This window comes from Sus scrofa, chromosome 18 (assembly GCF_054392235.1).
Source record: "Sus scrofa isolate SSC_HxYL_T2T_F1_AM1 chromosome 18, Sscrofa_HxYL_maternal_Yorkshire_Landrace_v2.0, whole genome shotgun sequence".
NCBI classification, from domain to species: Eukaryota; Metazoa; Chordata; class Mammalia; order Artiodactyla; family Suidae; genus Sus; species Sus scrofa.
Window position 1 is genome coordinate 53,815,765 of NC_139400.1, and position 14,200 is coordinate 53,829,964.

The 14,200-nt window shown below is 39.5% G+C and overlaps 1 protein-coding gene across 11 annotated transcripts in view; it reads right to left on the minus strand.

Moving 5' to 3' along the window:
• The window catches only part of TAX1BP1 (Tax1 binding protein 1), an 82,370-nt gene that overhangs the window by 32,019 nt on the left and 36,151 nt on the right, over positions 1–14,200 (minus strand). For all 11 annotated transcript variants that reach the window (XR_014834043.1, XR_014834041.1, XR_014834039.1 and 8 more), the window contains exons 6-8: positions 13,574–13,722; positions 13,393–13,483; positions 4,739–4,924 (exon numbers count right to left, since the gene is read on the minus strand). Coding sequence is in view for 5 of the 11 variants with exons in the window: in XM_021079294.2 (XP_020934953.1) it covers positions 4,739–4,924; positions 13,393–13,483; positions 13,574–13,722 (426 nt within the window). In the remaining 6 variants the exon portion in view is untranslated. The remainder of the gene's footprint in view (positions 1–4,738; positions 4,925–13,392; positions 13,484–13,573; positions 13,723–14,200) is intronic.

Here is a 14,200-nt window from a genome sequence, read left to right on the forward strand (position 1 = left end):
ATGCCACGGGAGCGGCCCAAGAAATAGCAACAACAACAACAAAAAAAAAAAAGAAAAAGAAAAAGAAAATCAGCATGTCTCACCAAAACTAAAAGTATCTTTGAAAAGTTAAAATTGCCATTATAAGATTATTTCCTTTAATGTTATCTATACATATGAGCTCAATCAATCTAGTTTATTCAACTTTCCTGTATTTTTTATCTCTATACGAAAAAAAAAAAAAAGCAAACTCAAGAAAACATGCAACCCGCTCTTGGTCTTTAAATTGTGAGGTCCTCAGTAGAAAGGTAAATGATTATTTATATAATCCTGAGGTGAAAAAATCTGCAGCAAATAGAAGTTCCCAGGCTAGGGGTCAAACTGGAGCTTGAGCCGCCAGCCTATGCCACAGTCACAGCAACACCAGATCGAGCCATGTCTTCAAACTACACCAGAGTTCATGGCAAGGCCAGATCCCTAACCCACTGAGCAAGGCCAGGGATAGAACCCGCATCCTCCTGGATACTACTCATGTTCATTTCTGCTGAGCCTTTTTAAATATAACATTAACAGAGCTGGCATTAAATGCCATTAGCTTTATACATTAGAAGAGAAAAAAGCAAAAAAAAAAAAAAAAAAAAAAAAAAACCTAGATTTGTAATATATTCAAAAAAAGTATATTAATATTCTCAAATATCTTTTCTAATCCATAAGAAAAGGAAAAACTGCAAGCCAAAAAAAAAAAAAAACCTAAAAAAAAATCTGGAGAAAGGCATGAATATGAAATTTTTTTAAAAGAAATGGCTATTATGCATAGAAAAAAACATATTCATCAACAATCAAGAGAGAAGTTAAAAAAAATACCATTCATCTTCTTCCAAAGTGACAGAAGCTGAAAAACAGTAATACTCTAATATTTGGATGGTTAAGGAAAATTAGCACATTTACAAATTGGGGGCTCATATAATCTGTAAGCAGTATAACCTTTCTCATTTTTTTTTTCCTTTTCCTGCTGCGCCCAAGGCACATGGAAGTTCTCGGGCCAGGGATCAAATCTGAGCCAAAACTACAACTTACGTTACAGCTGCATCAACACCAGATCCTTAACCCACCAGTGCCAGGCCAGGGATTAAATCAGCACCTCCACAGAGACAAGCTGAATCATTAATCCACTACGCCACAGTGGGAACTCCTCTCATCAGATTTTTGAAACATTCATCAACACCTTTGAAAAGTTAAATGGGCTTCAAAAAAAAGACTCCACCCATGGAGTTCCCATCATGGCTCAGCAGTAACAAATTGACTAGTATCCATGAGGACTTGGGTTCCATTCCTGGCCTTGCTCAGTGGGTTAAGGATCCAGTGTTGCAGTGAGCTGGGGCGTAGGCTGGTAGCTATATACAGCTCTTATTCAATCCCTAGCCTGGGAACCTTCATATACCATGGGTGCACCCTCCCCACACCTCAAAAAAAAAAAGAAAGACTAAAAGTACATGGCCCTTTGTTTTCTTTAAGGGCCACATCCACAGCATATGGACATTCCCATGATAGGCGGTCGAATCCAACTTGTATCTGTGAGGATGCAGCTTCAATCCCCAGCCTCACTCAGTGGATCGGGAATCCAGTGTTGCCATGAGCTTCAGTGTAGGTCACACATGTAGGCTGTTAGGTGCAGCTCTGATTCTCAACCCCTAGCCTGGGAACTTCCATATGCCACGGATATAGCCCTAAAAAGCAAAAAAAAAAAAAAAAAAAAAAAAAAAATAGTGATAATAATAAATTAAAAAATAAAATTAAAAAAAAAGAAGATACTACAAAGCTGTTATAAAGAATGAGGAAGGAGTTTTCATCGTGGCTCAGCAGAAACTAATCTGACTAGTAACCATGAGAACGCAGGTTCAACCCAGGCCTCACTCAGTGAGTTAAGGATCCAGCATTGTAGTGAGCAGGGGTGCAGGTTGCAGACACGGCTAGAGGTCCAATCAGAGCTGTAGCCGCCGGCCTACACCACAGCCTCAGCAACACCAGATACGAGCCGTGTCCGAGACTCATACCACAGCTCACAGCAACACCAGATCCTCAACCCACCGAGCGAGGCAGAGATCGAACCCCCAACCCCATGGTTCCTAGTAGGACTCATTTCCGCTGCTCCATGACAGGAACTCCCGTATTCTCATTTTTATTAAAATATAAACCTATGTACCTTCACAGATTTCTAGAAAAATTAAAAATTCTATAATGACATTTGGGAAATGATAAGGCTATTCCATCCTGCACCCTCATGTACTACCTTGAACTTTTTTTTTTTTTTGCTTTCTAGGGCCCCACTCACGAATATGGAAATTCCCAAGCTCAGGGTCCAATCCGAGCTACAGCTGCCAGCCTACACCACACCAACAGCAACTCAGGATCCCAGCTGCATCTGCGACCCACACTACAGCTCATGGCAACGCCAGATCCTTAACCCACTGAGCAAGGCCAGGGATCGAACCCACATCCTCATGGACACCAGTGGGATTCATTTCCACTGCACTACTACGATAGGAACTCCATGCCCTGAATTTTTTTAATAACCATAATTTTGTATTGCTTTTTTGTATTTTTTAAAAGTTTTAACAATTATGGAGTCCCATTGCAGACTTGGCTCGGATCCCTCGCTGCTGTGGCATAGGCCAGACCCCAACTGGACCTCTAGCCTGGGAACCTCCATACGTTGTGAGTGCGGCCCTATTGGGAAAAAAAAAAAAAGGTGGAGTTCCTGTCATGGCGCAGTGGTTAACGGATCTGCCTACGAACCATGAAGTTGCAGGTACAATCCCTGGGCTTGCTCAGTGGGTCAGGGATCCGGTGTTGCCATAAGCTGTGGTGTAGGTCGCAGACACAGCTCGGATCCCGTGTTGCTGTGGTTCTGGCGTCGGCCGGTGTCTACAGCTCCAATTAGACCCCTAGCCTGGCAACCTCCATATGCTGCGGAAAGCGGCCCTGAAAATGGCAAAAAGACAAAAAAAAAAAAAAAAAAAAGTTTAACAATTAGGAGTCACTTTCCTCAGGTATTTCTATACCTATGATGTTCCTCACAGAAGTCTTGCTTAGGTAGCATCTTATTAAACAACAAATAATTAATCAAATGTATTTTTCACCTTCCCATTTGCAATGTGCTACATGAAACACCCTGAATAGTAACACAGGTCTTAATCATTAATTCCTTTTTTTTTTTTTTTTTTGTCTTTTTTTATCTTTTCAGGGGCACACCTGCAGCATATGGAGGTTTCCAGGATAGGGGTCTAATCAGAGCTACAGCTGCCGGCCTACCGAGTCTGTGACCTACACCACAGTTCACCACAACGCCAGATCCTTAACCCACTGAGCAAAGCCAGGGATCAAACACACAACCTCATGGTTCCTAGTCAGATTTGTTTCTGCTGCACCACGACGGGAACGCCTTAGTTCTAAATGTCAGGCATGCCTGATATTTTAGGCATTAATTAACAATATCTTAGTGTATTTAACAGCAAACTACTGAAAACCACACAATACTCCATCCATAAAAGTTAATGATTACATCAAGGTAAATCTACACTATGTATTATTACCCAACGATTTAATTTAAAAAAAAAATTAGTAAGATCTTTATGAACTGACAGGGAATGATGAGAAACAGAGTTCTCACACTGGAAGAAGAGATACATAATTATGGAATGGAGGAAGGTAAGGAAGGTAAGAAAGAACCCTAGAAGGTACTGGACTAGAATTGGAGGCATTGATATAAAATTAAAATGTCTATCCAATTAAAGTACAAAGCAGCAAAAGGATCCAGTTCTTGGCTTCAAAATGCCCTTCCCTAATGAAAAAAAATCAGGGATCTTTGGAGAAATAGTTAACACCAGGTCTGGGGCAGAACCTAAAACTGTAACATACAATCCTACCACAAATAAGGAATTATTCAAAGCATTGGGGGGACATATCAAAGACACAAAAGCAAGGTTGAAAAGGTTCCCCAACAGAGTTCCCTGGTGGCTGAATGGGTTAAAGATCCAGCACTGTCACTGCTATGGCGCAGGTTTGATGCTTGGCCCAGAAACTTCCATATGCTATGGGTGCAAAAAAAAAAAGAAAAAAAAAATCATTGTCATAAAAGACAAAAAATAAAGGGATGCTGTTCTAGACTTGTACAGGCCAAGAATACAACAATAACAACTGTAAATGTGTGATCTCTGACTACTCCAGATGAAGAAATTTTAAAGGTTATATAAAAATGTATGTGGGAATTCCCACTGTGGGGCAGAGGATTATGGATCTGGCATTGTCCCTACAGTGGCACAGGTTCAATCCTTGGTCTGTGTTAAGGACACAGCACTGCCACAGCTATGGTGTAGGTTACAGCTGCAGCTTGAATTTGATCCATAGTGATATAAAATCTCTTAGGTGTCATAATAGTACTATGGTTAAACAGAAGAGTGTTACCTTTTGATGGGGGAGACATGCTCAAGTATTTAGAGTGAAATGCCATAATGCCTATAACTGACTTTCAAATGGCTCAGTGAAAAACAGGCACATAAATGGGAGAGACACATACGACAAAATATTTAAGGATATATATGTATTCACTGTTTCTGTTCTTCCAATTGTTCCATAAATTTGAACTTCTCCCCAAAAAAATTTGGGGGGAAGGAAAATTAAAAATAAAACCCACCATGCTGTGTACATATCATACAGATACGTTTTACAATCTTCAAATATATATTGCAAAAATACTCACCTTACTCGAAGTTGTAAGCAAGAAAGCTCTTTGCAGATTCTCCTTCTCAGCCAAAGAGAACTGCAGTCTGCTAATTTCTTCTTTGAAATGAGTAATCATGCTTTCTTTGTTCCCATCTAAATTCTTTAAAGTCTGGACCTCTGACACAAGCTTGGTATTTTCTATTTCAGTGTTCTTCAAATGCACCTGAAATAGTGTGTGAAAATGTCAATGATATTCTAACTCCTTAACTTAAGTTAGTCAAAGTTTAAAATAACACTGTTTATCTCTAACCCAAATATGATCAAGGGAAAGGGAAGACTCACTAGATTAGAAGTCAGGAACCCAAATTCTACCAAATGACTAGCCAAGTATGTGTTAACAGAACACAGTTTTTCTGACTTTGGAGGATTTTAGTTTTCCATAAAGATTCTTTTTTTTTCTTTTTCCGCTGCACATCTACAGCATATGGAAGTTCCCAGGCCAGGAATCGAATGCAAGCCACAGCTGCGATCTACAATGCAACTGCGGCAACACCAGATCCCTAACCCACCACGCCACAGCGAGAACTCCACAGAGATTAATTATAAGGGCTAAGGTTACCTCATCTCTAAAGTCTTTTCCTTTGATGATTTTAAGTTAGTTCTCTTTAAAACTACAAATGAATTTAGTTGTTCTTTGGAGGAAACATTACATTACAGGCATATTCAGACATAAAGGCATGATCAGATACTGAAAAACTAAAGGAGTAACATTCAAGAACAACATCCTAAGCAATGCAATTTTTTGCTTGTGAAAAAGTACTATGTCATGAACTTACTATGTGCCTAAAAGGTGTATCTGTTGATGAATTAACATAAACATATTAATTTTCCCAGGAACTGGCCTCCTGCTGTTCATAATATACATACAAATCAAATTCTATAACTGAAATTGTAAGAGCACAAGTATTTAGTTTCCACTATAGAGTACCTCGCTTTGGTTGACAGCACAAGAGTGAAATGAATTAACACACTTAAGTTTAAAAAACAAAACTTCTTTCACTTTTCTCTTTAAATACATAGAATGCTGAAGACTAATTTCTGTTGACATGAATAAAATGTAACTCCAGATACTCTAAAGGTATCAACAGCCAAGACCTTTCCAGCGTAACTTTAAAAACACTACCTGGGAGTTCCCATTGTGCTGCAGCAAAAACAATCTGACTAGTGTCCCTAATGATGCCGGTTCAATCCCTGGCCTCGTTCAGTGGGTCAGGGATCCAGCATTGCCATGACCTGTAGTGTAGGTTGCAGACACGGCTCAGATCCCAAGTTGCTATGGCTGTGGTGTAGGCCAGAAGCTGTAGCTCTGATTAGACTCCAGCCTGGGAACTTCCATATGCAGTGGGTGCAAACCTTTAAAAAACAAACAAAAAAACTACCTGATTTTCATAATCATCAGCTCATAAGTATCTTTTCCCAATCCCTCTAAATTCTGATAGGGCAGGGATGGGCCACATGATCCCGTTGGGTTTAGAAGAGAAGGAAAGAGGAAACTCTGGTTACTCATGCAGGCAATTTGGACGGAGAAGCATGTTTCTGAGATTAACAGTATAGTAGGTCTTACCGTGCTTGGTAAGTAATACCAGGTAACAGTAATAATAATCAGGACACTGGGAGGTTGGAGAAGAGCATATTCAAACAGAAATTTCAATATCAGAGTTCCCATCATGGCACAGTGGTTAACGAATCCGACTAGGAACCATGAGGTTGCAGGTTTGATCCCTGGCCTTGCTCAGTGAGTTAAGGATCTGGCATTGCCGTGAGCTGTGGTTGCAGATGTGGCTTGGGTCCCGAATTGCTGTGGTGTAGGCCAGTGGCTACAACTCTGATTAGATCCCTAGCCTGGGAACCTCCATGTGCCACAGGAAGTGGCCCTAGAAAAGGCAAAAAGACCAAAAAAAAAAAAAAGAAAGAAAGAAAATTTCAATATCATCTTGATCCCAACTCTTAATTCTTATAGAAAACAACAAAGGAATAAACCCCTCAAAATATCTCATTCTTTCCCTTTCTCCCAAGTCTTTTGCAAAGGAGTCATCATTCCACAGTCCAATGGCATCAACTCTTTTTTCTTCATAGACAAAGAAAATCTTTGCAGAAAGTTAGGGGGAAAAAAAGGCATAATGTAAGAGATAATTTAGAGCAGTAAAAGAAAAATAAATTTTGGATTTACGCTAAAATGTGCTTGTGAACTGTTTATAAAACAATGGAAGTATTGTTCTAAAAGAGAAAAGAACGTCAAAGTGGAAAGATGACATCTTTCTAAAATAAGTCATCCTAATTATCATTACATTTCTTAAGCATCAGTGGTTTTAGGAACTTCCTAAACCCTTCCGGATACTGACTAGTATACTTTTAGAATTCATTTTATTTATTACTAGGTTAAAAAGACAGAAAACATAGACATTCTATTTACCTTATTATCTCCCACTGTGCTAACAGTGAAACAACATGGAAAGCACTTAATTATCCACAAAGAAATAATGCTCAGACTTTTCCTGGCACAAAATTGAAATGTCATCATTGAAATTTACAGTAACATTAAATAAAAAAGTATTACAGATGTCAAGTTTTCATTTAGTTAAAAAATACTTTTTAACCTTAAAAAACTACATTTGAGGAGTCCTCTTTGTAGCTCAGCAGGTTACAAACTCAACTAGTATCCCTGAGGATGCAGGCTCAATCCCTGGCCTCGCTCAGTGGGTTAAGGATCCAGCATTGTCACAAGCTGCAGCACAGGTCGCAGACGCGGCTCAGATCCGGTATTGCTGTGGCATAGGCCAGCAGCTGCAGCTCTGATTCAACCCCTAGCCCAAGAGCTGCCCTATGCTGCAGGTACGGCAACAAAAAGGGAAAAAAAAAAAATGCATTTGAACATGGTTAGCAAAAAGCCCACTGTATCCAACTGCATCAATTCTTTCTCCAGGTATCTGTATTATTTTCCCTTTTCACAAAATTTTGTCCAAACACCAAACATTATATTTGGATAATCTTTATTGGAATATAGTTGACTCACTATGTTGTGTTAGTCTCAGGTGTACAGCAAAGTGAATCAATTATACATATATATATGTATACACACACACACACACATCTGTATCTCCATTCTTTTCTCCAATACAGGTCATTACAGACTACTGGGAAGATTCCCCTGCACTATTCAGTAGGTCCTCCCTAATTATCTAGTTTATACACAGTAGTATGTATATATTATTCCCATCCTCCTAAGTTATCCCTCCCTTCCCCCCCGTCCCCGTTTCCCCCATGGTAACCATTAAGTTTGATTCCAAAATCTGAGAGTTTGTGTTTTACACATAAGTTCTTTTTATCATTTTGATTAGATTCCACATATAAGTGATATCGTATGATAGCTGTCTTTCTCTAACCTCACTTAGTAGGATAATCTCTAGTTGCATCCACATTTCTGAATAGCCTGAAGTCAGAGAACCTGACTCTTCCAGCTCCATTTTTCATTCTCAGGATTGCCTAGGATATTCGGGGCCTTTTGTATTTCCATTCAAATTTAAAAATTTTTTGCTCTACTCTGTGAAGAATGCCATTAGTAATTTGATAGGGATTGCCCTGAATCAGTAGACTGCCCTGAGCGGTACAGTCATTTTTCCGACAATATTGATTCTTCCCACCCACGAGCATGGTATAGCTTTCCATCTGTTTGTCATCTTTGATTTCTTTCATCAGTATCTCTCAGTTTTCAGAGTACAGGTCTTTGGTCTATTCCCAGGTATTTTATTCTTTTTGATGCAACAGTAACTGGAATTGATAATTTCTCTTTTGTGATTTTTCACTGTTAGTGTATAGGAATGCAAGAGGTATCTGCATATTAACTGAATTCATTGATGAGCTCTAGTAGTTTTCGGGTAGCATCTCTAGGATTTTCTGTGTATGGCAGGCATCATGTCATCTGCAAATAGTGACAGTTTTACTTCTTTCCCAATTTGGACTCCTTTTATTTCTTTTTCTTCTCTGATTGCCTATGTACTTAAAGAGACAAAAGGTGAAATCACCCACCAGTGAGTCTTCACTATTTTTCTTCCTATTCTGGGAGTAACACATATACACATGCACGCTCACGCTCTGGAAATGGTTGTTCCAAGAAACAGGATGGGTATATAACCCATGACATGCAAAGTGTTCCTATCTACACTCTACAACGAGGTGTACAGTAGATTTAATTTTCTAAAGACAAAAAAATTTGAAGATTAAAAAAATTAACCGCCCCCCCCCATAAAGAGGTCATTACTGCAGCTTTGTGGCATAGTTTGAAACAATCTTTTTCTCAAGATTGTTTTGGCTACTCAGGGTCTTCTGCATGTCTCCATACAGATTTTAGAATTATTTATTCTAATTCTGTGAAAAATGCCATTGATATTTTGCTAGGGATGTACTCAATCTACAGATTGCCTTGAAGAGGGTGGTCACATTAACAATGTTAATTCTTCCAGTCCATGAGCAGTTTATCTTTCCACTTGTGTCAGTCTCTTTCACAGTTTTCCTAGTACTGGTCTTAATCCTTAGACTTACTTCCAGGTAATTTATTCTTTTTTGATTGTAAATGGGACTTTTTTTTTCTTTTTACAGTTGCACCTGCAGCATAGGTTTGTTTTAACTTCACTGAGTTTGTTAGTATATAGAAATGCAACAAGAGTTCCCTTTGTGGCTCAGCAGTTAACAAACCCAACTAGGAACCATGTGGATGTGGTTTTTTGTTGTTGTTGTCTTTTTAGGGCAGCACCCGAAGCATTTGGCCTCACTCAGTGGGTTGCAGCAAGCTGTGGTGAAGGCCGCAGATGCAGCTCAGATCCTGCATTGCTGTGGCTATGGTGTAGGCCGGCAGCGGCTATAGCTCCAATTGGACCCCTAGCCTGGGAACTTCCATATGCCACAAATGTGGCCCTAGAAAGCAAAAAAAAAAAAAAAAAAAAAAAAAGAAAAGAAAGAGAAAGAAATACAACAGATTTCTGTGTATTAATTTTCTATCTTGCAACTTTACCAAATTCATTGATAAACAGTAGTTTTTCTCGGTGGCATCTTAATGATATTCTAAATAAAGCATCATCTACAAACAGTAACAGTTTTACTACTTTCTTTCCAATTTGGATTTCTTTTCTTTCTTTTTCTGAATGCTGTGGCTAGGATCTCCAATACTATGTCAAGTAAAAGTGGTGAGAATAGGTGTCCGTGTCTTATTCCTGATCTTAAAGGGTGTGCTTTCAATCTTTTTATCACTGAGTATGATGTTAGCAATGGACCAGTCACATATGGCTTTTATTATGTTGAGGTAGGTTCCCTCTACACCTGCTCTGTTGAGAGGTGTTTTTTTTTTTGTTTATTTTTTTGTTTTATTTGTCATTTTAGGGCTGCACCGGCGGCATATGGAGATTCCCAGGATAGGGGTCTAATCGGAGCTACAGCTGCTGGCTGGTCTACGCCAAAGCCACAGCAATGCCAGATCCGAGCCGAGTCTGTGACCTACACCACGGCTCACGGTAACGCTAGATCCTCGACCCGCTGAGCGAGGCCAGGGATCAAACCTGCAACCTCATGGTTCCTAGTCAGATTCATTTCCACTGCGCCATGACGGGAACTCCTGTTGCGAGGTTTTATAACAAATGACATTTAATTTTTTCAAAAGCTTTCTCTGCATCTACTGAGATACGATTTTTATTCAATTTGCTAATGTGGTATATCACATTAATTCTTTGTATACAACAAAGCTACAGTCAGCAAAACAATATGGTACCACACAAAAATAGACACAAAGATCAATGGAACAGAACAGAGTCCAGAAATGAACTCACATTTATATAAGCAATTAATCTATGAAAAAGGAGGCAAGAATAATATAATGGGGAAAAGACAGCCCCTTCAATAAATAGTGTTGGGAAAACTAGATCACTACATGAAAAGAATCAAACTGGGAGTTCCCTCTATGGCCCTGCATTACAGACCTGTTCTTTTGGTTTTTATTGTATCTGTTCTTTTATTTTTATCTATGTGAGATGATGGATGGTCACTAAACTTACATGACGTATACAAGCCAAATCATTACGCTGTACACCTAAACTTACACAGTGCTGTACGTCAGCTATATTGCAATAAAAATGAAAGAGGTGATCCTCAGAACAGATTTGGAATTTCACTGGGTAGCTAACAATGGTATCTATCAATGGATATAAATAAATTAATAGCTGTTTTTAAAAAAGGAGGAAAAGGAGTTTCCATTGTGGCTCAGCAGAAATGAACCCAACTAGTACCCACGAGGATGTGGGTTCAATCCTTGGCCCTGCTCAGTGGGTTAAAGATCCAACATTGCCATGAACTGCAGTGTAGGTTGCAGATGCAGTTCAGATCTGGTGTTGCTGTGACTGTGATGTAGGCTGGCAGCTGTGGCTCCAATTCAACCCTAGCCTGCGAATTTCCATGCTGCACCTAAAAATGACAAAAACAAAAACAAAAACAAAAGGGAGGAAAAAAACCCACTGGCAATACGATAAATCATATTCTAGTTTCTTAACACAAACTGTGACTCTCTAATATTGAATATACAGTTGTATGTTTCTTTAATCTAATACGAACCATAATATATAAATAACTGTGGTCTTTTCTAAAAGATTCAATCTAGCCAAATAATACTTAACACAAAATGGTCTTAAAATTCTTCATCTTCGACTGCCCTCAGGAACTGCTTATGAGCCACTTAAAATAAATAAGTTCCAATATTCATCCACAACATTATCAACAACTGAAACTCACTACCTGATTTTAGAGTCACTTTAAAAAGAAAGGAAGTGACTTCCCTGGTGTTTCAGCAAGTTAAGGATCCAGGGTTGTCACCACTGTGGCTCAAGTCGCTTCGGAGGCACAGGTTGGCTCAGGAACTTCCACATGCCGTGGTTTAAAAAAAGGGGGGGGGGGAGGAGGAAAGGGGAGGGTGGGGAGGAAGAAAAACTTGAAAAGGTTAAGATTTTTCAACACACAGAATCTTTTTTTTTTTTTGGTCTTTTTTTTAAGGGCCGCACTCGCGGCACATGGACATTCCCAGGCTAGGGGTCGAATAGGAGCCACAGCTGCCGGGCAGAGCCACAGCAACATCAGATCTGAGCCACGTCTGCAACCTACACCACAGCTCATGGCAACACCAGACTCCTTAACCCACTGAGCGAGGCCAGGGATGGAACCTGCAACCTCATAATTCCTAGTCGGATTTGTTTCTGCTGAGCCACAAAGGGAACTCACCTCAGAATCATTTTTAAAATGACACTCTCTGAAGACTATTCCAAAAGTCAAACTCTAAAACATCATCATCACTAAAGTAAATGAATGCTCTCTTCCCCAAGGTATATATATTCTTACAAGGAGAAAATAATCAAGTTACACAAATTCTGATCAATAGGTATCTTGTTACCATTAAAACTCTTTGACTTAAAATGTATCACTTGCTAAGTATCTAAAACACCAGCAATTCAATTCCCTGAAAACTAACTTTTAAGGACCAGACAAAAACTAGGTAGTTTCAAAAAATATCCCCAGGAGTTCCCGTCGTGGCGCAGTGGTTAACGAATCCGACTAGGAACCATGAGGTTGCGGGTTCGATCCCTGCCCTTGCTCAGTGGGTTAACGATCCGGTGTTGCCGTGAGCTGTGGTGTAGGTTGCAGACGCGGCTTGGATCCCTCGTTGCCGTGGCTCTGGCGTAGGCCGGTGGCTACAGCTCCGATTCGACCCCTAGCCTGGGAACCTCCATATGCCGCGGGAGCGGCCCAAGAAATAGCAACAATAACAACAACAACAAAAAAAAAGACAAAAAAAAAAAAAAATCCCCAAATCCTTAATATTCCTCGCTTAAAGTGGAACCTAACTCCCCTCTTCTTGAGTGTCAGCTGGCCGGTCACTTGCTTCTAATTAATAAGATGAAGAAGCATCAGTGTACAATCTGATTAGGTCACTAAAATGCAAACTTCCTCCTTGCTCTCCTTTGTACAGCTCACTCTGTGTGAAGCTGCCATATTATGAGGATATTTAAGCAGCCACTGAAGAGGCCACATGAGAAACTGAAGGGCTTCTTGCCAAAAGTCATGGGCGTGAGCCACTGTGACAGCAGATCCTTCAGTTCTAACTGAGCCTTTAGCTAACTGCAGCCCTTGACGACATCTTTTTTTTTTTTTTTTTTTTTTTTTTTTTGTCTTTTTGCCATTTCTTGGGCCAGCTCTCTGGGCAACTCTTTTTTTTTTTTTTGTCTTTTTTTGCCATATCCTGCGGCATATGGAGGTTCCCAGGCTAGGGGTCGAATCGGAGCTGTAGCTGCCAGCCTACGCCAGAGCCACCGCAACACGGGATCTGAGCTACGTCTGCGACCTATACCACAGCTCACGGCAACGGCAGATCCTTAACCCACTGAGCAAGGGCAGGGATCAAACCTGCAACCTCATGGTTCTTAGTCAGATTCGTTAACCACTGCGCCACGACAGGAACTCCCCTTGACAACATCTTGGCTGCAACTAGAGACCCTGAGCCAGGACCACTCAGCCAAGCTGCTCCCAAACTCCTGACCACTAAGTTTTGGGGGAATGTTACACAGTGATAGATAACTAATAAAAATATAAAGAATTAATTACCTTATAAAGTTCTTTCTCATCTTTTTCTGTCTTCAACTGACATTCAAGTTGTTCTCTTTCATATTGTGTCTTCCTGAGTTTGTCCCTTAAACTGAAGTCAAATACCATTAATATAGACAAAAAACAACTTTCATTAAACATTTTTAAGCCATGAAAACACTTTTTAAAGTATTAGAAATACCTGTCTAATTCAGTTTCTTTTTCAATTGCTTTATGTGTCACTGACACAATATCTTCCTCAAGCTGCAGAGCTTTGGATGTAGCATCATTATATCTCTTCTTAAATTCCTCATTTTCCATTTTTAAATTTTGTGAGATTTCAATAAGACCCTTAGAAACAACAACAAGATATTTTGAGAAACATGGAAACATAATTAGAAAGATAAATTTCCATATTTCTGAGAAATCTTTGTATTCTTAAAATTTTAATCCCACACTTGCCCCTCCAAAGTTAAAGACTAAAAATTAACATGAAATTATAACATATATTAAACTTTCTAAATATTAAAGAATTACTCATTCTTTTCCTTGGACTTTTGACACACTCTGTTGATTTTACTAATTTCTCCACCAGAGGGCAGGCAACAAAAATGAGAAAAACAGTTGAAAATTTCATTTTAAATTTCACTTTTGTTTTTCCACATCTCATTTTTCCAGTATTTCCCCAGCAACAAGACAGGTTTCCCCATACTAAGGTTAGCACCACTTCATCTAGGATAGATCACTAAGTGGCACTGATAATTATACCAAAGCACCAAGTTAAAATGTATGCCAAAAGTCATGTTCCTAATATTACTGCCACTGTGAT